Source organism: Lycium barbarum, chromosome 5 (assembly GCF_019175385.1).
Source record: "Lycium barbarum isolate Lr01 chromosome 5, ASM1917538v2, whole genome shotgun sequence".
In the NCBI taxonomy this organism is placed as follows: Eukaryota; Viridiplantae; Streptophyta; class Magnoliopsida; order Solanales; family Solanaceae; genus Lycium; species Lycium barbarum.
In genome coordinates, this window is record NC_083341.1 from 9,269,042 (window position 1) to 9,292,884 (window position 23,843).

Genomic DNA, 23,843 nt, shown 5'->3' on the forward strand with positions numbered 1-23,843 from the left:
TCACAACAACATAACCAGTATAATCCCATCAAGTAAGATCCGGAGAGGGTTATAGTGCATGCAAACCTTATCCCTACCTTATGAATATTCACAAATTTATCATAATTATTAGTCGTTCCACCTTTTAATTGTTAGTCGGTGATGATAAGTTTGTACTATTACTCCATATGTAACGATAATATAGTTCTAAAACATGCTTCTTACATAAAAGGACTAAAAACACTTATTTCGACTAATTGAAGGTTAAATATACCTGTCAGATATCACATGGACCAAAATTAAAATACATCTATAATTTCAGGATAAAATAATGCTATTATCCCTTTTCTTATTTAACTTTTCACTCATTCGGTGTCTTTATTAATTTTGATTATTAGTTTAAATTCATGTTGCATAAGATATATTTTTTAAAATTACTTATTAAAACAAACTTTTTTCATATAGCCTTTTTATTGGTGCCCCACAAGGGGTGACTTGCCCTCTCAATAATCCAATTCTTAAAAAATAAAATGAACAACCTAACCCCAAAAGTCATTGTAATTTTCCATTTCATCCCCCATTCTTCCCATAAGTAACATTTTTAGCTTCCCAACTTCCTCACTCTGTTGATCTTCACATCACACCCCTTTAATTCCTCTCTCTAATTTTTTCTCTCCAATTTTGTAAACCTCTCTGAATAACCCACAACAAAACAATTTTTGTTTGAATATTTCAAGTGATTTTTATATCTGGGTTTTAGCACTATTGTACTCCTTGTAGTTCATAAGGTTGAGTTAATGATGCTACTTTTTGAAATTTACTGAAAAAACTGGGGTTTTATTGAGTGAATTTTCCACTTGATGGATTAAGGTTTACTGAAAAACCCAAATGTCTTTCTCATATGCACTTTCATCCCTAATTTTCCCCATATGTAACATTTTTAGCTTCCCAATTTGTTCTTTCTGGTGATCTCCATATCATACCACTTTACTTTCTCTGCACATCAGTAATATTTATATCTGGGTTCTAGCACTATTGTAGTTCTTGAAGTTGAGTTATGATGAATTAAGGGGTTTGTTTTGTGATTATGATGAAATAAAGGGTTTAGATTTGCAATGAATAGAAGTTTTAGGGGAGAAGAAAAGGCGTTAAGGAAATTACAACAACAAATGGGGAGTTTTAGGAATTCAGTAATGAAGGAGAAGGAAGAAGAGCTAGCTTTATTTTTCGAAATGCGAAGAAAAGAGAAGGAAAGAGATGATCTTCTTCTTTTTCAAAATAACGATGAAGTTGATGGTGAGAAATTCTATTTTTACCTTTCAAATTTGATGTTTCATATTTGTGGTTTTTGGTTGAGATTATGGTGTGATTTTGCGTTTTGTATAGAGTTAATGGTGAAAAACACACCTGATCTGTCACTTTTTTCACACTGCAACTATTAGTTATTCCCTTTTCCTACCTGCCTGAACTATCACAATCTATGTATTAAAATACACCTAGGTAATAGTTCAGGTGGGAAAAAGGAACAACTATATTGTCTTTATTATGGTGTGATTTTGCCTTTTCTATGGAGTTAATAGTAAAAAAAAACACCTGAACGGTTACTTTTTCGCCTGTTTTACACCCCAACTATCAGTTGTTTCTTTTTCCTACCTAAACTATCACAATCTATGTATCAGAACACACCTTGAAGTTGATTAGGCTAACTATGAGTTGTTCCCTTTCCCTACCTGAACCTGTCCCCTACGTGTATTTTGATATATAAATAGTGATAGTTGTATAGAAGGGGAACCTTGGCTGGTAAATTTGCTACCATGTGACTAGAAGGTTACGGGTTAGCCGTGGAAATAACTTTTTGCAGAAATGCAGGGTAAGGTCCCCCTAGGCCCTTGTGATCCGGCCCTTTCCCCGACCTTGCGCATAACGAGAGCTTAGTGCACCGGGCTGCCTTTTATTTTTTTTATTTTTTATGGTGATAGTTCAGGTAGGAAAAGAGAACAACTGATAATTTGGGTGTGAAACTCGCCAAAAAGTAATAGTTCAGTGTGTTAGACCATTATCTCTTTTTTATGCTATAATAAGATGATTTGTGGTCATTAAAAGATGTTGATATATTTGGCTACTGTAGATGCATAACAGTTCTATAGTATGTTCAAGTTGTGGTGAATTTGGGTTTTCCATTGAATCTGCTTCATAAGCTAAGCTAATTAAGTGTTACTTTGTAGGATCAAAAGCAGGCGACTCACTATTCGATATTGGATCAGCCACTACTACTGTGAGGAAAAATGGTGCTGATGATTTCCTCAATGCTGACAATGATAAAAATGATTATGAATGGTAATTTCCTAATTTTTCCTTTCTTCTCGAGCATGTGGTGATAGTGACTCTTCTTCTTGTTCAGTTAATTATGCTTTTAGCTGGTTAGGTATAATTGTCATATATTCTTCAATCAAGTGAAATGTCTGTGTCATATCACCTACATTATGTCTTCATGTTCAATCTTTGTCTATTTAGGTAATGCAATGATAGCTTTTGCAATACTATCGTACATGTTTGCTAAAATTATCTTCCACATACACGGTTACTATTTTTTATCTACTCTACTACTCTTAGTAGAGTAGTAGTACACATAACACAAAATCTTGAAACTGAAGGGGCAAAAAAGATAAGTGGATAAGCAATTATAGTTTTATTTGTATTGATAAGTGAGGGTGCTAGTGGCAGAGTTCCATCTCAAACCATTAAGTTGGTGATCCGCGTCCCTAAGGGAAGGAAGAAGTGGAGACGTTTTTTTTTTTTTTTTTTTTTTGGGCGGGGGGGGGGGGGGGGGGGGATTAATTCATTATTTTGTATGTAGAATTTCTTTATATTAGCCTTAATTTGCAAAGAAAGGTAACATTAAGAACTTACTCATCAAATATATGGAGCGTACTTCCTTAATGTGACAGCGATAGATTCCAGTCACTAAATATTCATGATCAATATTAAAAAGCAATTACAATTGTTCGTGAGGCTAAGAAATGTAAAGCACCGTGCTAAATGTCTAAATCCCGTAAGGTGTTCCCCCCTCTTTGTCTCTGAGTTAGGACATTCTCGAATGAAAGTGGTTTGAACTTTATCTTCTCGCAGGTCTCTTTTGTAGAAGAACCAAATTATTTATTTTACTCATTGCTCTTTACATTGAAAGAAAAGCAGAAAATTAGGTAAATGTTGTATTGGTGTCCAACAAATTGACACTAGAGTCCAAACTTAGAAGTTATTAGAAATAGAACTGTGTTGGAGAATGTGTCTTTCAAAACTTGACTACAATTCGTAAATTTGGTCTCCATGCTTCCAGGAAATACTCACGATGTAGAGGTAAACTTAAGATGAACTCTCAAAGTAAGAAGTTGAGGATAAACAAAACTTTTGGTGATGGACATTTAAATTAAATTTGGTGTCAATAACTAGTCCCTCCATGCCAAAAAAAATTGGCTTGGTTCGGAGTATGAACATGATCTCGTATAATTTTGTGTGGATTCTAACATCGAATTTTTAATTGTTTAGAGATTAAAACTACATATTTGGAAACTACATAAAGGTACTACAAATCACAAGTTTTTGTAGTTAAAAGTAATTAGTACTTATTTAATGAATCATAGTCCAAGGAAAAGCAGTTTGACTCCCAAAATGGTAATGACAAATTCCAGGAATTGGTGACAATTACTGCGACTCTGTTGGAGCACAGCTAAGCTAGAGTAAGGAAAAACCAGCGAGTGGGAGAAAACTGTAACTGCTTCAGATCAGCAATCTTACTGCTTTTACAAAGTGTACTAATAACAAACATCTGCAAATTAAAACCTAACTAACAAGCTAACTGACAATTAAACAAACTTGTTATCTTAACTCTTCAGCACCAATTCGCACTATTTACATCACAGCCTCCCGTCATGCTAAGTCATAGCTCTGCAGTTTATTCCTCTGTACTTGCATTCTTCAAAGGTAACAGTGCCAAACTATTTGGGACAGAAGGAGCGTTTAATAATCAATGTTCATTCACATCATGAATAGCAAGAGAACATGTTCAGTATATAGAGCTCGTTGTTACTTACATTTTGAAGTTCAACTGAATAACTAGTGAATTCCATATATCAAATTGTTGATACAAACAAGTAAAGGAGTAGGTGTTGTAACCCCATGCCAAAAGGCCCAAAATACAAGAGAAAAGACTTCTCTAGACCTCTAATATCAGATGATCTTAGTGCCACACTTATACGCCCATTCAGTATCAAAAAAATATTTGCTTAGTCTTTTATCTAATGCTTAGGTCTCTATTCTGAGAGGATTCTTTTGTGTTTCAGGCTTCTAACACCTCCCAGTACTCCTCTGTTTCCTTCACTTGAGATGGAGTCACAAAAAACAATGATGAGTCAGCTGGGAACAGCTAAAGCTCGTCCAACTGCATTGAAATCTAGAGTAAGAATATGCTACTTAATACTTAAACTTTCCTTACTCCAATAATGCATTTTCTGTAATTGAGATGAGTAATATATATGATAATATACTTAATACATGAAATGTTATTTTAAAGATTTCAAGTTATTTCGCTTCACCTCCAGCCAGTAGAAGGGATGTAGAGATGTGCAAGAAGCATAATAAAAGGAAAATTTCGATAATCAGGCAGAAAGGACCTTGCAGGTCTTTTAGTTCAATACACACATGCCCAGTTGCACACGTGGTGGCTCCATTGTTTAGTCAAATGCTATCAGCAATGGAGTCATCTTTGTTGATATATCATAGTTAGCTTAATGAATTTCTGAAAGCAAATAATATGATGTACTAATTTGCATTTCCTTTTTGAAGTTTCTCATGAGCATATGGAATTACCATTGCTCAATCTCTCAAAAGATTTTACCACCTTTTGCAGACATAATAAATTTCTAGTAGTGCATAGTTGTTGGGTAGTAAGGCTTGTTCACCCTTTTATCACAAATTACGCATTCTCCTAAGACGTGAACAGATACAGAATTTTGCGTACCACCTACCCCAGATAAAATTTAGGAATTTCAAATGGAATACTGGAGCCTCCCCTAGGTAGTCTTAACTTGAATTGTTGGGAACCATGGACTGATTTTACCATGAAACTTGTTATTGTGGATGCAGTTAGCACATCCCCAGCCCGAGCCCTCTGGTAGAAGCAATTTAGCATCTAGACAACCTGCTTCCGCTGCTGGATTAAATACTTCAAGTTCAGGTCTTCGAAGACCATCTTCATCAGGTGGATCAAGACCTTCAACACCAACTGGACGACCCACATTAAGTGCAACATCCTCCTTGACATCAGCATCTAGACGCACATCTACTGCAACATCCAAAGCAATGACATCCACTGCAACTTCTAAAACAATGTCGACCACAACCACGTCTCGTCCATCAAGGTCTTCAACACCAACTTCTCGTGCCACCTTGCCTTCTGCTAAATCCACGGTTCCTCAAAGATCTTCAACACCTACATCCAGGTCTAGTGCGAGGTCCTCAACACCAACCAGAGCCTCCTCAACACCCGCAACCAGGGCATCTATTCCTGGATCAAAGTCCACATCAAGGGCAGCAACTCCAACTCGCCGGCCTACTTCAGTGTCCAGTACAGCTAATGCTACTGCTCCTTCCGTTAACTCTCCGTCTTCAGTTACCACAGCAACCACTACGGCAAGAAATCCTGGAGCCTCACGTGCTAGTTCTCCAGCTGTAAAACCCAGACCATGGAAGCCTTCAGATATCCCGGGTGTCTCCTATGATGCTCCGCCCAATTTACGGACATCACTCTCTGACAGGCCAACTTCAGCTACAAGGGGTAGACCTGGAGCACCAAGTGTTAGATCTTCATCCATTGAACCAGTTACAAATGGAAGGATTAGACGACAATCTTGCTCTCCAGCGAGAGGTCGTCCTCCTAATGGTGTTGTGCGTAGCAGTGGGAGCTCTGTTCCGATTCCAGCTATGAGTCGATTACATGCTAAAGCTAATGATAATGTAAGCCCTGGTATGGTTGGAACTAAGATGGTTGAAAGGGTAGTAAATATGCGGAAGCTGGCTCCTCCTGCAAAGCAGGACAACAAACATTCTCCCCGTAATAACTTGTATGCACACTCTTCATCGTCTGACAGCTTGGGCTTTGGAAGGACATTGTCAAAGAAATCCTTGGATATGGCAATGAGGCATATGGTATGTATATTCTTTTCATCTCATGCTGATATTTACGCAAAGATAATACACTAAATTCACTCGGGTAGGCTTTTGAGAAAACGGTCGTGAATGTTGTCTATGCAACATCTTCAGAAATTGTCATTTTTGTGTTAATGCAGCATGGTGCTCTTCAGATTGAACACTTTTTTTGGGATAAGTTTCTTTAGTCTGAAGACAGATATAGCCTTTTTAAAACTTTTAAAAGTATCAAATATGTTCTCTTGTTTTTTCCGGAGGTCTAGGAAGCTCCCAGCCTTGTCAGCCTTCTTGTTCTTTTTATACTTCAAGGTTTTGCTTAATTGGCAACATTCCTCTCTAACAGGATATACGGCGAAGCATCCCAGGTAATTTGCGTCCATCGATGACTAATATTCCAGCATCCTCCATGTACAGTGTGAGATCAGGACCTAACAGAAGCAGAACAGTGAGTGTATCCGATTCCCCACTTGCTACAAGCAGCAATGGTAGTTCAGAAATGAGTGTCAATAACAATGCATTGTGTGTTGATGGGAGTGAAGTTGATGATGCTATTAGCGGTGATAAAGGTGCTAGATCTCCTGCCAGTATGCATGGAAGGTAATGATTGCCCTTCGCTGATGCAAGATTAAAAATTATGTGCTGATTCAGTGTCGGAATGAGAGTTTGAGGCGCTTGAATTATCATTTTTTCCCAGGAAGAACCTAGGCGTATGGTTATCTCATTATGTAAAGATTGATGCACAGTTAGCTATATTATTTGAAGCCAGCCTTATCTCATTATTGTGTTGTGTGCTTAAACAAATTTTCTGCAAGCAGTAATGCTAGTTCTGAAGTGAGTAATGTGCCTCGTTCTATTTCCTTCTTGCAGAATAATCATAAGTCTACAAGGTACTAAATGAGGATATAAATTTTGCAGAGATAGGGTATTAGTATAAAAAAAAAAAAAAAAACTTTCCACATTGGAGGAAATGATTGGGGTCCGTTATCTCATTATGCTATACTGAGTTGTACTTGCGGCTTTTGGTTTTGTAAATGCAACTACAAGTTCATTTTTTTTTGGCCTGCAATAACTTAATATTATAGCATTTTAACGGTTACAAGATTCGAGCATCTGCAAAATAATAAGTACTAGTACTAGTAGCATTACAAAACGTAAAATTTCTATCTTGGATATTACAAGAAGATGTTATCTGCTGCCTTGTAACCTTGCGCATGGATAGTGTTCTTTATCCATTACCCTTGTTGGTGGTTGATAAAAACCGTGCAATGTGTATCTACTAGTTTCTGTTGACTTTAATCCATACTGTGCTAAATTCTCATCCAAAAAGTACTGCTGAATTGTTGGGTCATTCAGCTTGTTGATTAAGTAGTTCATCAAGTGAACAAGAGTCCTATGAAACATGTCGAAATGGAAAAGGCCCTGAGCTCTCGACAGCTTGTCTAATACGAGGAAACCGATCAACCCATGAGGAATATGCTGAGGCAATTATCTGAAAAAGATCTACTTCAGCTTTAGCATCATCTGACATCAAGTCCTGACCACACATCGCAAAGCTTCGTGCAATGAGCTTTGACAGAGTAACAGTAGTGCCACTACTGAAGTCTGGATGAGTTGGAAGAGCTTCCTCTGATGTCAAATCAAGTATAAGTGAACAGATGCTTGATGCCATCATGATAATAGATGCATCATCTGTACCCTCTGCCCAATGTGACAATGCTACTAAAAGTCTGATAAAAATGGGATCATCTGAGGGAAATTTAATTTGCTCCCGCTTTAGAAGAAGATTCAAAATTGTATCGCAAGCCAAGAATATAGAACCATAATTGTTTTGGTCAATCAAAGCAATGAGGCAACCAACAACTTCTCCATATGCACCTGAGGAAGCTAAAATTGTACATCCTCCGGTCTTGAGAGTTATTTGAGACAGCACAGGAAGCAAAAAACAGATGGAATAAAAAGGACTCAATTCATCTTCCCCTTCAATTGAAAGCATATAACCTAGGAGTTGTGTGACCTTATCTTTACATGCATCTGGTGCTTGAGCAAGATAGCTTCCTATTACTCGTACTGCCCCTAGAAGATCATCCCCTTTCATCTGTCTATGCTCCTTAGTATCTTGTAGATAGTCCAAAACAACACCAATTGTCTCATTGAGCCCAGAAATAACTTTTGTGAAGGTGCTCCCACTGATAACATCATTGGCAGTTGAGTACTCTTCTTCACCAAAGCTAGAGATAAGTTTAATTATCTTTTCAACCAAAGAGAAGGCTACAGCAAGATTCCTCTGCTTCACAAGAATGTTTTCTCTGTTTGAGGACGACGTGTCAGAGGCTTCATATTTTAAGTATGCCAGGTCATTTAGAAGAACAGCAATTTCGACCCTTGATGACTCCAAAACAAGCAGTAAACACAAGGAATCCTGAGAATCAGTTATGTTCATCTCCCCAATAAGCCACCTTTCACCAATGATTCCCATGACACAGTCAGCCAGAACAAGAGCTTGAAGCTTATGTGAAGGCGCAACTCGATTTTGCAATATAGCCATAATACCAATCCTTATGTTCGTTGACCAAACGCCGTTTCCCATTAAGCGAAGAGCATCATATACAGGTGCACAATTATATCCATAGGACAGGATAGCGAATAGGAGAGAAAGCGCTTCAAACTTGAGTGCATTATGCAGCAAAGCAAACTGTTTTGCCAATGCAGCCACCACCATTACCAGTTCAGTTGAATGCTCGGAATAAACTTCTAGCTTAGTAACAATTATCTGCACTAGTCTCATAGCGTGTTCAATCATAGAGCCATTCATTATTTGGGAAGCTAGTACGTTCAAGCCGCCAGTTTTATACAAGGTTTTAACCCCTTCTTGATTGGCAGTTGAGACAAAAAACAAGAATTCATAGCATTCTTGAATGATAGGTGATCCTGATGCTTCTCTTGATATTGTCTCAACAATGAGAGGAATCTTACTTACCATATCTTTAGAACTTGCAATCTCGGGAACTCTACATAATGCTGCTAGAACTGTGATTGACACCTGCAAATAGGTGTCACGACTATCATCACTTTCTTTTCTGGTTCCAGTTTGAAGAAGCCTGTGGAGGAATTGAGGTCCAATGGCATCGTAAACCTTGCGGATGGCGATGTGATCATCTTTATTGCACAACTTTGTTACTAGTAGTAGTCCCGCTAGTCGTTGTTCGTCCCTTTCTCCTCTGAGTAACTTCAAACAATCATCTAATGAAGCATGCTCTTCTTCAGGCAATGGAGAGAAGCCAAAGTTGCTGCTCATGATGGAAATTGGAGAGAACTTACAAAAACAGAATAAGATTTAAGACGAGGGATTGGGAATTGACGGGCTTGGGCTTTTATAATTTTTACTGTTAAGTCCAAACCTACTACAAGGAATAAAATTTAATCATCCAAGAGAAAAAATTAAATATTTTCCTGTTCAAGACTGGCTTAACATATTTAACATTATCCCATTAGAATTGGGTTTTACTAAAACTATTTAATTTAATTTTTGTTATATAATATTTTCTTATTAAAAGTGTAACAATTGTTTTAAGATTTTGCCGTATATGATATCCTTGGCATTTAGACAATGTTTGAACTGAAGTTGAAAAAAGTTATTGTTTGTAAAGAAAGTTTATTGTCGAAATTAATTTTTTCTTGAAATACACCTTTAAACTACTCCATTTGTCTCAATTTATATGGCACCAATTAACATAACATGAAATTTAAGACGAAAAAAATAAAGACTTTTGAAATTTATAATCTAAAATAAATTTTGATTTGTATTGTTATAATTTATCTCATTATCTCATTAAGGTAAAATAAAAAATTTAAAGCTAAATTTTGGATATACAAAGGTGACAGTCTTTTTGAGCAAAATTAAAAGGAAAGAGTGTCACGTAAATTAAAACCGAAAGACTATTATTTAGTACTTACTTAATTGAACATATCGTAATTCAATATTTACGAATGCCTTTTTTTTTTTTTGGTAAACTAGGGAACTCTTAGCCGCTAACTCTTTAGATGCGCTCTGGGTAAATTCCATTTCAGTTCAATAGCTCGCAAACCACACTGGAGAGATAAACTGTATTAGGCAAGCCCCGTGCAACTAGCTCGATCAAGAAAACATGTAGAGATTTCAATCCTGCGATCTCCCATTAATGGACTACTAGTACCCATATTTAAAACTCCCTCCATTTTAAAATAGGTGTTGTTGTTAGCTTTGGCACATCGCTTAAGAAAACTATTCAATCCTGGAAAGTAAGATGTATTTTACAAGCTTATCCTTAATAAATACCTTGAAAAATATGTCTTTAGTACTCCCTCCATTTCAAAATAAGTACTAGTGGTTTTATCTTTTCATTTTGTTTCAAAATAAATGGTGTTTCACATCATCAAGGAAACATTAATGACGTTCTTCCAATTTTACCTTTATTTAAATGAAGGGATATTTACATAACCAAGGAAATACTAAAGAGCTACATTTTATTCAAGGTATTTATTAAAGGTAAGTTAGTAAAAATATATCTTGCTTTCTAGGAATAAGTAGTTTTCTTAAGGGGTTTGTCCAAGATATATACACCATTTATTTTGAAATGGAGGGCGTCGTATCTCGATTATGTAAAACTCTCTTACTTAATTGGAAGAACACCATTAATGCCTTCTTGATTATGTGAAACACCACTTATATTAAAACAAAATGGAAAGGTAAAAACACCACTTATTTTGAAAGAAGGGAGTATTTTACTTGAGATAATGTAATTCAATAATTACGAATACTTATAAACTAGTATTTCATATTTAACGGAGAAGGGCCAAATATATCATGTCCTATCGGAAAAGGGCCAAATATATCCCCTCGTTGTACTTTGGGTCCAAATATACCCCTGCCGTTATACTTTAGCATAAATATGCCATTTAATTTAACGAAAGGACATGTGTCAAGCCTGGAACGAATAAACTCATACCCGATTTAAAATATCCATTCCATTTTAGAAACCCACCCGACCCAATCTCCTCAAAATTATACAGCCGACATAACAAGGAATTTTAGGTCATTTAACATAACAACAATTTCAACCCTTGATGATTCCAAAAGAAGCACAATACATAGGGAATCCTGCGAATCAGTTAAGTTCATCTCCCCCAATAAGTCATCTTTCATCGACGATTGACTTGACACAATTAGCCGGAACAAAAGCCTGAAGCTTATGTGAAGGTGTAACTCGATTTTGCAAGATAGCCACACTACCAATCCGCATGTTTATCAACCAAACGTCACTTTCCATTAAGCGAAGAGCATCATATACATATGCAGAATATGATCCGCTGGACAGGATAGTCGATAGGAGGTGAAGTGCTTCAAATTTCAGTGCATTATGCAGTAAAGCAAACTGCTTTGCCACTGCAACTACCACCATAGACAGGTCAGTTGAATACTCAAAATAAACATTTAGTTTAGTAGTAACAATGATTTAACAAGTCTCATAGCGTGTTCAAGCATATGAGAACCATTCATTATTTGCGAAGCTAGCATACTCAAGCCACCATATTTGTACAAGGTTTTAACCCCTTCTTCATTGGTCATTGAGACCAAAAACAAGAATTCATAGCATTCTTCAATGATTGTTGATCCTGCTTTTTCTTTGGATATTATCTCTATAGTGAGACAAATCTTAGTAACCATAGCTTCAGAAGAAGCAATTTCGGGAACTCTACATAATGCTGCAATAATTGTGATTGACAACTGCAAGTATGTGTCACAATTAGCATCACTTCCTTTCCCGGTTCCAGTTTGAAGACATGAGTGGCTCAAGGGTAAGGCCACTAAAGCATCTGCTTTAGGGTCGAATGAGTCAAAGGGTCCAAAAAATTGATTGATATTGTATAACTAGTCATTCTTACGTATTTATAGTTCTAGATGTAAAAAAAATTATCGCATGTCTTATTATATAATTGGGAGAGGATAAATGTTAGCCATTTGTTACAATTTAATACATTCATTCTTGTCGACAAAAATCTTTTGGTAGATATTGAGATTTAAGTAGTTTAATTCAAATTTTAAAAAATCAAACAAAATTCTACAATGATTTTTTAATCACTTTAAAAATTGAAAAGAAAATCTACTACATTCCTAATGTCATGACTATATAAGGAAACAATGAACTTTTCTAAATATTAATTATAACTTTGTTATATACGTATGGTAATATTCTAGTGGTTATAAGAAGATTTCTGTTAAAGATATACTCCCTCTGTCCGACCCTTCCCCGGACCACAAGGAGGTCACGGGTTCGAGCCGTGGAAACAGCCTCCTGCAGAAATGCAAGGTAAGGCTGCATACAATAGACCCTTGTGGTCCGGCCCTTCCCCGAACCCCGCGCATAGCGGGGGCTTAGTGCACCGGGCTGCCCTTTTTATATACTCCCTCTGTCCCAATTTATATGACACACTTTTATTTTTTCGTTAGTTCCTAAAAGAATGACACGTTTCCTTATTTAACAACAATTTAACTTTAAACTTTACCTTTTACGCTTAACGAGATTATTTATAGCCACACAAATATCTTTGGCTTATTTAAGACTACAAGATTAAAAAATCTTCCTTTATTTCTTAAACTCTGTGTCCAGTCAAACTACATCACATAAATTAAGACGGAGAGAGTAATTAATAGTGACTTCAGATATTGAAATAAAACTTGCTAATATGGAAGAAGATCTAACGCAAGAAAGGGTTTTATACAGAGTGGGAGACATATTTATTTTTGCTAAGGACTTACGAGTTGTTGTCCTATCTCCTTGATCTGTTCAGCATCAGTCATTTGGAATAATAGTAAAACATCTGTATATGGCTTGAATTGTTTCTTGAACGTTATTCCAAAAGCGGACCCCACGGTCACATGTTTGCACATTCTTAAGTCACTGTACAAGAAAATTATAATATTAAAAGACCTGAAAATAAGTTGTATTATTGAAGTTTTGTTTGGACATGAAATTTGGATTTCTTAAGTTGTATTTTTTATCTCATAGCCATAAAAAATCCACAAGTTATGAAAACCATTAAAACTTTTTCAATTCTTATACAATCTTACCAAATAAGCAAATCACAATTCACAATAAAATTAATACGTTACTAGAAGGCATTTCTAAAAAATACAACATTAATTGATCGAACTTTAGTCTAATAAAAAGGAACATTGAATATGAGTTTTAGTGTAACTACTCTTTAATATAATTATCTCAAGATTAAATTTCTTATAAATATACTACCAACTTGCTAATCTTTTAATATTTTGTATAAATGGTTGGTAAACATGATAGGTAAATATATCTACCAGCTTATGAACCTTTTAGAAATATATATATATAAACTAATGGGTCAAGTTTTACATTTTAAAATAAATAAATTGAAATCATGATTTGGAATTCCAAATCATACTTTTTCTGAGAATTTGGGATTTGAAATCATAATATGAAGTTGAAGTTGAAATTTTATGCAAATTACATAAACAAACGTTGATTTGAAATCAAAATATGAAATCATGATTTCATATCGCATGGCCAAACAGCTACTAAGATTTAAGAAAAAGGATTGGGAATTGACGGGCTTGGGCTTTTATACTTTTTACTGGAAGTCCAAACCTACAAGGAATAAAATTTCATCATCCAACAGAAAAAAAAAAATATTCCTGTTCAAGACTCTCTTACAAAAGGATGTGGTGCAGCGGATGAGTTGCTCCTACCTTAACCAGAGGTTTCGGGTTCGAATTCTGAATATGAAAAAATTCTTGGTAGGGAGCGCTTCCTCCTGAATGTCTAAGAATAACATTATCCGATTAGAATCCAAAATTATAAATCTATCAAAACTATTTAATTTGATTTTGTTCTAATGTTTTCTTATTTAAGGTGTAACAATTGTTTTAATATTTGTTGTTACTTAAAAATTATGACAATGTTTGAACTGAAGTTGGAAAAAGTTAGTGTTTGTAAAAGAAAAAGTATGTTGTCGAAATTAATATTTTACTTGAAATACATCTTGACCTACCTCCCTTTGTACTCATTTATGTGCATTCTTTTGACTGAATACGAAATTTAACAAAAAAAAAAAAGGAAACTTTTAAAATTTGTAATCTAAAACAAACTTTAGATATTGTGTCCTTATAACTCATCTTATTAAGAGTAAAATCTATTTTTTATTTTCATTATAGAAAGATAATAGTCTTTTTGAGCTACATTAAAAATAAAAATGTGCCACATAAATTGAAACAAAGAGATATTAAGTACTTATAAACTCTAACAGGATATAAGGCGAAGCATCCCAGGTAATTTGCCTCCATCGATGACTAATATTCCAGCATCCTCCATGTACAGTGCGAGATCAGGACCTAACAGAAGCAGAACAGTGAGTGTATCCGACTCCCCACTTGCTACGAGCTGCAATGGTAGTTCAGAAGTGAGTGTCAATAACAATGCAGTGTGTGTTGATGGGAGTGAAGTTGATGATGCTATTAGCGGTGATAAAGGTGCTAGATCTCCTGCCAGTATGCATGGAAGGTAATGATTGCCCTTCGCCTATGCAAGATTAAGAATTATAGTTTTGATTCAGTGCCGGAATGAGAGTCTTTGGCGTTTGAATTATCATTGTTTCCTGGGAAGAACCGAGGCGTATGGTTATCTCATTATGTAAAGATTGATGCACAGTTAGCTATATTATTTGAAGCCAGCCTTATCTCATTATTGTGTCGTGTGCTTAAACAAATTTTCTGCAAGCAGTAATGCTAGTTCTGAAGTGGGCAACGTGCCTCGTTCTAGTTCCTACTTGCAGAATAATCATAAGTCTACAAGTTACTAAATGAGGATATAAATTTTGCAGAGATAGGGTATTAGTAAAAAAAACTTTTCATATTGGAGGAAATGATTGGGTCCATTATCTCATTATGCTACACTGAGTTGTACTTGCTGCTTTTGGTTTTGTAAATGCAACTGCAAGTTCATGTCTTTGGTCTGCAATAACTTAATATTATAGCACTTTAACGGTTACAAGATTCGAGCATTTGCAAAACAAGAAGTACTAGTACTAGTAGCATTACAAAACGTAAAATTTCTATCTTGGATATTACAAGAAGATGTTATCTGCTGCCTTGTAACCTTGCGCATGGATGGTGTTCTATATCCATTACCCTTGTTGGTGGTTGATAAAAAACATGCAATGTGTATCTACGAGTTTCTGTTGACTTTAATCCATACTGTGCTAAATTATAAGCCAAAAAGTACTGCTGAATTGTTGGGTCATTCAGCTTGTTGATTAAGTTGTTCATCAAGTGAAGAGTCCTATGAAACATGTCGAAATGGAAAAGGCCCTGAGCTCTCGACAGCTTGTCTAATACGAGGAAACCGATCAGCCCACGATGAATATGCTGAGGTAATTATCTGAAATAAGATCTACTTCAGCTTTAGCATCATCTGACATCAAGTCCTGACCACACATCGCAAAGCTTCGTCCAATGAGATTTGATAGAGTAACAATAGTGCCACTACTGAAGTCTGGATGATTTAGAAGAGCTTCCTCTGATGTCAAATCAAGTATAAGTGAACAGTTGCTTGATGCCATCATGATAATAGATGCATCATCTGTACCCTCTGCCCAATATGACAATGCTACTAAAAGTCTGATAAAACTGAGATCATCTGAGGGAAATTTAATTTGCTCCCGCTTTAGAAGCAGATTCAAAATTGCATCGCAAGCCAAGAACATAGAACCATAATTGTTTTGGTCAATCAAAGCAATGAGGCAACCAACAACTTTTCTATATGCACCTGAGGAAGCTAAAATTTTACACCCTCCCGTCTTGAGAGTTATTTGACACAGCATAGGAAGCAAGAAACAGATGGAATAAAAAGGACTCAATTCATCTTCCCCTTCAATTGAAAGCATATAACCTAGGAGTTGTGTGACCTTATCTTTACATGCATCTGGTGCTTGTGCAAGATAGCTTCCAATTACTCGCACTGCCGCTAGAAGATCATCCCCTTTCCTCTCTCCATGCTCCTTAGTATCTTGTAGATAGTCCAAAACAACACCAATTGTCTCATTTAACCCAGAAATTATTTTTGTGAAAGTGATCCCACTGATAACATCATTGGCAGTTGAGTACTCTTCTTCACCAAAACTAGAGATAAGTTTAATTATCTTTTCAACCAAAGAGAAGTCTACACCAAGATTCCTCTGCTTCACAAGAATGTTTTCTCTGTTTGAAGACGACGTGTTGGAGGCTTCATATTTTAAGTATGCCAGGTCATTTAGAAGAACAACAATTTCGACCCTTGATGACTCCAAAACAAGCAGTATACACAAGGAATCCTGAGAGTCACTTAAGTTCATCTCCCCAATAAGCGACCTTTCACCGGCGATTCCAATGACACAATGAGCCAGAACAAGAGCATGAAGCTTATGTGAAGGTGCAACTCGATTTTGCAATATAGCCATAATACCAATCCTTATGTTCGTTGACCAAACGCCGTTTCCCATTAAGGAGCATCATATACACGTGCACAATTATATCCGTTGGACAGGATAGCGAATTGGAGAGAAAGCGTTTCAAATATGCAGCAAAGCAAACTGTTTTGCTAATGCAGCCACCACCATTGCCAGTTCAGTTGAATGCTCGAAATAAACTTCTAGCTTAGTAACAATTATCTGGACTAGTCTCATAGCATGTTCAATCATAGAACCATTCATTATTTGCGAAGCTAGTACGTTCAAGCCGCCAGATTTATACAAGGTTTTAACCCCTTCTTGATTGGCAGTTGAGACTAAAAACAAGAATTCATAGCATTCTTGAATGATAGGTGATCCTGATGCTTCTCTTGACATTGTCTCAAAAATGAGAGGAATCTTACTTACCATATCTTTAGATCTTGCAATCTCGGGAACTCTACATAATGCTGCTAGAACTGTGATTGACAACTGCAAATAGGCGTCGCGATTATCATCACTTCCTTTCCCTGTTCCAGTTTGAAGAAGCCGATGGAGGAATTGAGGTCCAATGGCGTTGTACACCTTGCGAATGGCGATGTGATCATCTTTATTGCAAAACTTTGTTACTAGTAGTAGTCCTGCTAATCGTTGTTCGTCTCTTTCTCCTCTGAGTAGCTTCAAACAATCATCTAATGAAGCATGTTCTTCTTCAGGCAATGGAGAGAAGCCAAAGTTGCTGCTCATGATGGAAATTGGAGAGAACTTACAAAAACAGAATAAGGTTTAGGGCAATTCGTTGCCCTTCTTTTGGGGTGGTCTTTAAATTTTGCCCTTCGGCTAAACCCCATGGGTTCCAGGTTCGAACTCCCACACAGTCAAAATTTTTAAAAAAAAATCGCAAGGCAGAGTTTAAATTTCGCTATGCCCCCACCGGCATACACTTGTGAAGGAATTACCAAAGTTATGCCGGACCCGGCATACTTATGCCTTATGGGCAGACTTGGCATAAGTATGTCGGGTCCGGCATAAGTTTGGTAATTTCTTCACAAGTTTATGCCGGGTCCGGCATAAAAGTTTGCCCATTAAAAGTATGCCCCCACCAGCATAAACTTGTGAAGGAATTACCAAACTTATGCCGGACCCGGCATACTTATGCCTTATGGGCAAACTTGGCATAAGTATGCCGGGTCCGGCATCACTTTGATAATTCCTTCATAAGTTTATGCCGGTGGGGACATACTTTTAATGGGCAAACTTTTATAGTATGCCACATAAGGCGGAATTTTTCCTTAAGGCATAACTAAAAGTTTGCCTTATAAGGCAAAGTCTATACCTTAAGAAAAAGTTCTGCCTTATGGGGCATACTTTTGGTTATTCCTTAATTAAAAGTTGCATAGTTTTTTAAGGAAAAGTTTTGCCCCATAAGGCATAACTAAACTATGCCTTGAGGAAAAGTTATGCCTCCTCCGGCATAACTTTAGTTTTTCCTAAGGACTTTATGCCGGATCCGGCATACACTCCTCCCAGCCCTGCCTTGCGAAATTATTTTTTTATTTTATGCCTGAGCGGGGGTTCGAACCCAGAACCTCATGTATCCAAGCGAAGGACAAAATTTAAAGACCACAAATATGAGGGGCAAAATTTAAAGACCGGCAATCCGTGCAAAAAAATGAAAGGTTTAAGACAAGGGATTGGGAATTGACGGGCTTGGGCTTTTATAATTTGTAAGTCCAAACCTACAAGGAATAAAATTTCATCATCCAAGAGAAAAAATTAAATATTTTCCTGTTCAAGACAGGCTTAACATATTTAACATTATCCCATTAGAATTGGGTTTTTTTAGTTTATTAAAACTGTTTAATTTAATTTTTGTTTTAATGTTTTCTTATTAAAATTTTAACAATTAATATTTTGTTGCCACTTATGAAATGTTGTATCTAGGCATTATGACAATGTTTGAACGGAGGCTGAAAAAATTTATTGTTCGGAAAAGAAAGTTTATTGTCGAAATTAATGTTTTACTTGAAATACACCTTTAAACTACTTCTCTTTGTCTCGATTTATGTAATACCATTGACAGAACATGAAATTTAAAGAATAGAATGAAGACTCTTAAAATTAATAGTCTAAAACAAACTTTTGATATTTGCGTTGCTATAATTCATCTTATCAACTCATCAAGGGTAAAATAAATTTATAAAATTAAATTATTTCTAAAGTAGAAGAGTACAATCTTTTCGAGCAAAATTAAAAAGAAAAAGTGTCACGTAAATTGAAATAGAGAGAATAATAATTAGTACATACTTACTTGAACATATCGTAATTCAACATTTACGAATATTTATAAACTAGTACTCTATACTTAATGTTTTACTTGAGATATTGTAATTCAATATTTACAAATACTTACAAACAAAAAAAAACCGTAAACAACTTGAATACTTACAAACTAGTACTCCATATTTAATACTTTACTTGGCATATAGTAATCAATTCAATATTTTTGAATACTTATTTCATCCTAAATAGAGTGGTAAATATTGTATAGTATATTTGTTAAACGCAACATTTTTAGTCTTTGTCAAATGTTTATCAGAATACGAATTGTTAAATATGATGGGAATTATGAAAAAAAAATCGTTTTGAGTTGTAATTTTGCTATTTCTTACTATAATATCTTTTTAGTACTTGCATATTTTAGGATATGATGAGACTTTCTTATTTTATAATTTAATTTTTTTTCCCACCATCTCCGTCAAATCTAACAAATAGAGTCCGTTAATATTTGACGGAGACTAAAAATATTAACTCCCCCAAACTTAAAGCACCATGACCAAGAATTATTAAGTTTATACTTAAAGGACTATATTGAATCTATCCTCAAACATGAAGGACCATCTTTATATTTTCTCAAGAAAATTAGAATAAAACTAGCAGTTGTGATGGCCCCAGTTCACACCTCTCTCTCCCCTTTGATCACATCACAATGGCCGTTAGTCCAATAGCTCGAAAACCACATTGGAGAGATAAACTGTATTGGGCAAGCCCCGTGCGACTAGCACGACCAAGAAAATATGCAGAGGTTTCAAACCTGCGATCTCCCATTAATGGACTAGTACTCCATTAATGGTGTTGTTAGCTTTAACACATCGCTTAAGAAACCTATTTATTACTGGAAAGTAAGATGTATTTTCCAAGCTTGCCCTTAATAAATTCCTTGAAAAGTATGTCTTTAGTACTCCCTCCATTTCAAAATAAGCACTGCAGTCAAAGCTCTCTATAATTGTCATTCGTTATAACGACATTTCACTATATCGGCCTGAGTTTCTCTGAAACTGATTTTTCATATTATATTTTACTTTAATATAACAGTATTTTACCTATAACAGCAGTAACGTCCATTATAGCGGTACACTCTTTGTAAAATTACCTCTCTATAACAGTCATACTCAAATATTATGTAATACTCCCTCCGATTAAAAAAGAATATCCACTTAGCCTTTATTTTTTTGTTCAAAAAGAATTTTCACTTACCTAATCAAGAAAGAATTAACATTATATTTTTAGATTTGCCCTTATTAGTTATTAAGTGATCAAAGTATTGAGATTTGATCACTTAATACCTGATAAGGACAAATCTAAAACCATTTTTGTCATTTTCTCAAGAAAATAAAAATAAAACCCAGCAATCTATTAGTCTTCGCACCTCTCTCTTTCTCTCTCTTTTTTCGATCCCATCACAATGGCAGTTAGTCTATGGCGAGCAGTGATGGGCAACACCACCACTCAATCGAACAACAACGAAAACTACGACTCCATCGAGTTCTGGTCTAACCCTGAACGAACCGGGTGGCTAACAAAACAAGGCGAGTACATAAAAACCTGGCGTCGTAGGTGGTTCGTATTAAAACAAGGAAAACTATTCTGGTTCAAAGAATCAAACATCACTAGCGAATCGAAACCACGTGGCGTGATCCCAGTGGCTAATTGTGTTACTGTTAAAGGAGCTGAAGATGTGCTAAACAAGCAATTCGCTTTCGAGATTTCGACACGTGAAGATACTATGTATTTTATTGCTGATTCGGAGAAGGAGAAGGAGGATTGGATTAATTCCATCGGACGGTCTATAGTGCAGCATTCTAAGTCTGTTACCAATGATGAAATTGTGGACTATTCATAGCTGGGAATAAATATTTTGCATAACCTAATTTATGTTTTTTTTTTTTTTTTTGGAAATAAGGTTTGTCTTGTCTGTGTGTGGTGTGAATATATGTAATTTGTGGTATTTGAAGATGTAAGTACTCTGTTTGAGTCATTGGTGAATTATGAATGTTGTAAATTTGATGTCGTTTGTTGAGTTGAAGTTTTTTTCCCTTTGCAATTTTGTGTTGTTAGGGCTTTTATCTTACTATTTACCGATTTGTGATGACAATTTAGATGTACAAGTACCAATTCAAATATCATGAACGTTTTGCTTTTTACTTGTTATATATGGTGATTAGTTGACGATAGACTATTGTTGATTATTACGATAGAAGAAATGCAATTAAAAGGAAAGAAACAACTTAGATTCTCTAATTGATTTCTTCGAATAGGAAATTTGGGACTTGCGACTGTCCCATGAAGTTTCTGTTTTACCCTCCACTTAAATACACTCAAAAGTTGCATTATATTGCTGAAATGATTTTTTAGGTAGGTCTCCCTCAAGTATTATCATTAATTGCTCTGACACTTTGTATAAAAGAAAAAAGGAAAATCCTGGGTTTCATTGACGATCCTACAAAATGTCGCATGACATATAGCCTTTTGAATATGTAGAGATTTAGGTTGTTGGCTAAATTTCTCTGGCTCACATCTGAGTACTTGCCAAGTAAAGTATTTCAGGATATTTAGTAGTTTTAGGTGTTGCCTTTTAAAACTGAAACTGATTGAAGGAAATTAGAGTGAATCCAGTACTGCGATATTGATAAGCTAACAGGGTTTCTCCATGTTAATGCTCATTCGAGCTTGGAAGAAATTTATTCTCTCCTTCAGAAAAATAGAATTTTCTTGCACTAACTTTCTGCTTTCAATTTCGACATTTTGATTGAGTTTCATTAGGAGTCTCTGCAATTATGGTTTCAAGAAGTTGGTTTTTAATTAGCCTCCAGGGCTTAGTTCAGGTTGAGGGTCATGTGACTTAGGCCGGAGGTTCGAGCTCTGCACCATGTGATCTTTTTTTTAAGATAAGGTAATGAATTTCATAGAAGCATCAAGCAGATGCAAAATTTACAAGGCAAAGAAAACGCAAAAAGACAATGTTAGCTCTATTACAAAAGGGCTATTCTAAAGTTAAGGAGCTTACAAAGTCTAAAAAGACTTCAGCGGAGGTAACAGGGGAAAGGTTGACCAGTTATAAAGACTTGTTAAGCATCTACCCTTAAGAGTGTAGTTTGGAGCATCTACCCTTAAAAGTGTAGTTTGGACTTTGGAGTAGATTTGCCATCAAAACATCTAGTATTCCTTTCTGTCCAAATACTCCAAAAAATACAAGCAGGAATCATCTTCCTAAGTGTCCTTATGGACTTTCCAACCTTCCATGAGTTCCAACTAACCGTAGCATCTTTTACACTCTCAAGCATTACCCAATTAGACCAAAAGCTGAGATAAACATGTTGCATATCTGCAGCTGCTCTACAGTGTAGTAGAAGGTGTCTATTACTTTCAATAGCCTGATCACACATATTGCACCTATTAACAATGTGTGATTTCCTCTTACGAAGGTTATTCTGAGTAAGGCATGCTTCATAAAGGCCTATCCAACTAAAGCACATCATCTTTGGAGGCAACTTAGTCTTCCAAATTATCTTCCATGGCCAGTTAACTGCCATTTCATTTTGAGCAGATATGGTAGAATATGCTGCCTTCACTGAGTATTTGCCATCATCTATGTCACCCTGAGTCTGTTAACTATCTGATCATTGATTTGGAATGTCTCTAACCTCTCCAGTAGGTTGAGAAGGTCTTGTAGCTCCCAGCCTTGTATATTTCTTCTGACTTGAGGGTTCCAGGCATTGTCAGCTCTATTTTGTGAAACGGTTGACTGCTTGCTTGTGGAAATTGAGTAGAAATTAGGAAATCTGCTTGCAAAGTGGAGTCCCCTAGCCATCTGTCTTCCCGGAACTTTATGTTTGTTCCACTGGCTACCTTGAATTTTGCATTTGTTCCACTGCCAACCTTGAATCTGCGCTGTGTGAACTTAGCCTGGTATTTAAGGAGGACAGTGGATGGGCCCATCATTCCGAAGTTTCGTAGGCTACGGTTGGTCCTTAGGGTTGGACCTGGACGGCTTCCTTAGGTCATTAAAAAAAAGTTGGTTTCTAATTTCTCCTGTAGCTTAATATGCACATCAAACTCATCATTTTCTTCAATCAATATCCATTTTACCTAATACTCTGTCCAACATTGGCTTACTTCTGCTGCCACAGATGCACTCTCAAGCTTAGTATCAACATACTCGTCGTCTGCACCTTTACCATTTTAACACGTCTAATGTGTAAACATACAGGAAAATGAGCTTGCTTAGGCAATAAAGACAGGGCGAGGAGACGTCGGTTTGTTGTAGCTTAGATTTTACTGCTCGTTTTCTCTGTGTGTAAGTAGCAGATTTGCCTTTTGAATATTCTACCTTTATTTGACCTTAATTTTGTAGGTAAACAAGTCTAGATTGGCTTTGAATACCTTTTCTCTTCTTTCTTGGTTAAACGTCTAGGTCGACCGTCATACATTTAAGAGACATGACGAAAAAATGAATCTTTATGCAACCAAGAAATGCTTGAGGGCCATGTTTGGTTTGGGAAGTTCTTCAGAAATCTTTCAAATACCAAATCCTAAGTCTGAAATTTTGTTATGGCAAAACCAAAACAATATTTTCCCTGTGGAAAGCCAAAATCTATAAGCCAGCTTTGTACCTAATAGTGAGCTCTAATCCAGAACCGAATAAAATTGGATGGTTAAATATTTCCATGATTGGATGATCTGATTGAGCTATATCCAGAAGTGCTTGGATGATGGAACATTTCTATTGTGCCTTTAAATGCTTTTTGATGTCAGTTGCTGTATTGACGCTGTGCTCTTGGGCAATGAGTGCTGGATTCGGTTTTTAAATTTTTATAGGGGAAATTTTC

At 36.0% G+C, this 23,843-nt stretch overlaps 3 protein-coding genes, 1 long non-coding RNA gene and 1 pseudogene across 4 annotated transcripts; 3 read left to right on the forward strand and 2 right to left on the reverse strand.

The window, feature by feature from the left end:
• Nucleotides 1-521: 521 nt before the first annotated feature.
• On the forward strand, nucleotides 522-7,018 carry LOC132640374 (uncharacterized). Its single transcript, XM_060356954.1, has 5 exons — nucleotides 522-1,275; nucleotides 2,205-2,316; nucleotides 4,320-4,434; nucleotides 5,122-6,183; nucleotides 6,527-7,018. Exons 1-5 carry the CDS (start codon nucleotides 1,095-1,097, stop codon nucleotides 6,782-6,784), a joined length of 1,728 nt encoding a protein of 575 aa, XP_060212937.1. The 5' UTR covers nucleotides 522-1,094; the 3' UTR covers nucleotides 6,785-7,018.
• A 24-nt stretch (nucleotides 7,019-7,042) lies between these two features.
• Nucleotides 7,043-9,478, reverse strand: LOC132639160 (uncharacterized). Its single transcript, XM_060355642.1, has one exon. It carries the CDS (start codon nucleotides 9,476-9,478, stop codon nucleotides 7,574-7,576), a length of 1,905 nt encoding a protein of 634 aa, XP_060211625.1. The 3' UTR covers nucleotides 7,043-7,573.
• A 1,470-nt stretch (nucleotides 9,479-10,948) lies between these two features.
• Nucleotides 10,949-14,933, forward strand: LOC132642266 (uncharacterized). Its single transcript, XR_009583078.1, has 2 exons — nucleotides 10,949-11,627; nucleotides 14,500-14,933. It is a non-coding gene; the product is annotated as an uncharacterized LOC132642266 (long non-coding RNA).
• Nucleotides 14,934-15,530: 597 nt separating this feature from the next.
• Nucleotides 15,531-17,421, reverse strand: LOC132639161 (uncharacterized; annotated as a pseudogene).
• Nucleotides 17,422-20,341: 2,920 nt separating this feature from the next.
• On the forward strand, nucleotides 20,342-21,045 carry LOC132642267 (pleckstrin homology domain-containing protein 1). Its single transcript, XM_060359518.1, has one exon. It carries the CDS (start codon nucleotides 20,420-20,422, stop codon nucleotides 20,855-20,857), a length of 438 nt encoding a protein of 145 aa, XP_060215501.1. The 5' UTR covers nucleotides 20,342-20,419; the 3' UTR covers nucleotides 20,858-21,045.
• Nucleotides 21,046-23,843: the final 2,798 nt, after the last annotated feature.

Coding starts and splice junctions, on each gene's coding strand:
- LOC132640374 (XM_060356954.1), top strand. CDS start 1,095: ATGAATAGAAGTTTTAGGGGAGAAGAAAAGGCGTTAAGGAAATTACAA. Junction 2,317..4,319: donor GATAAAAATGATTATGAATG/GTAATTTCCTAA, acceptor TTTGTGTTTCAG/GCTTCTAACACCTCCCAGTA. Junction 4,435..5,121: donor CAACTGCATTGAAATCTAGA/GTAAGAATATGC, acceptor TTGTGGATGCAG/TTAGCACATCCCCAGCCCGA.
- LOC132639160 (XM_060355642.1), bottom strand. CDS start 9,478: ATGAGCAGCAACTTTGGCTTCTCTCCATTGCCTGAAGAAGAGCATGCT.
- LOC132642267 (XM_060359518.1), top strand. CDS start 20,420: ATGGCAGTTAGTCTATGGCGAGCAGTGATGGGCAACACCACCACTCAA.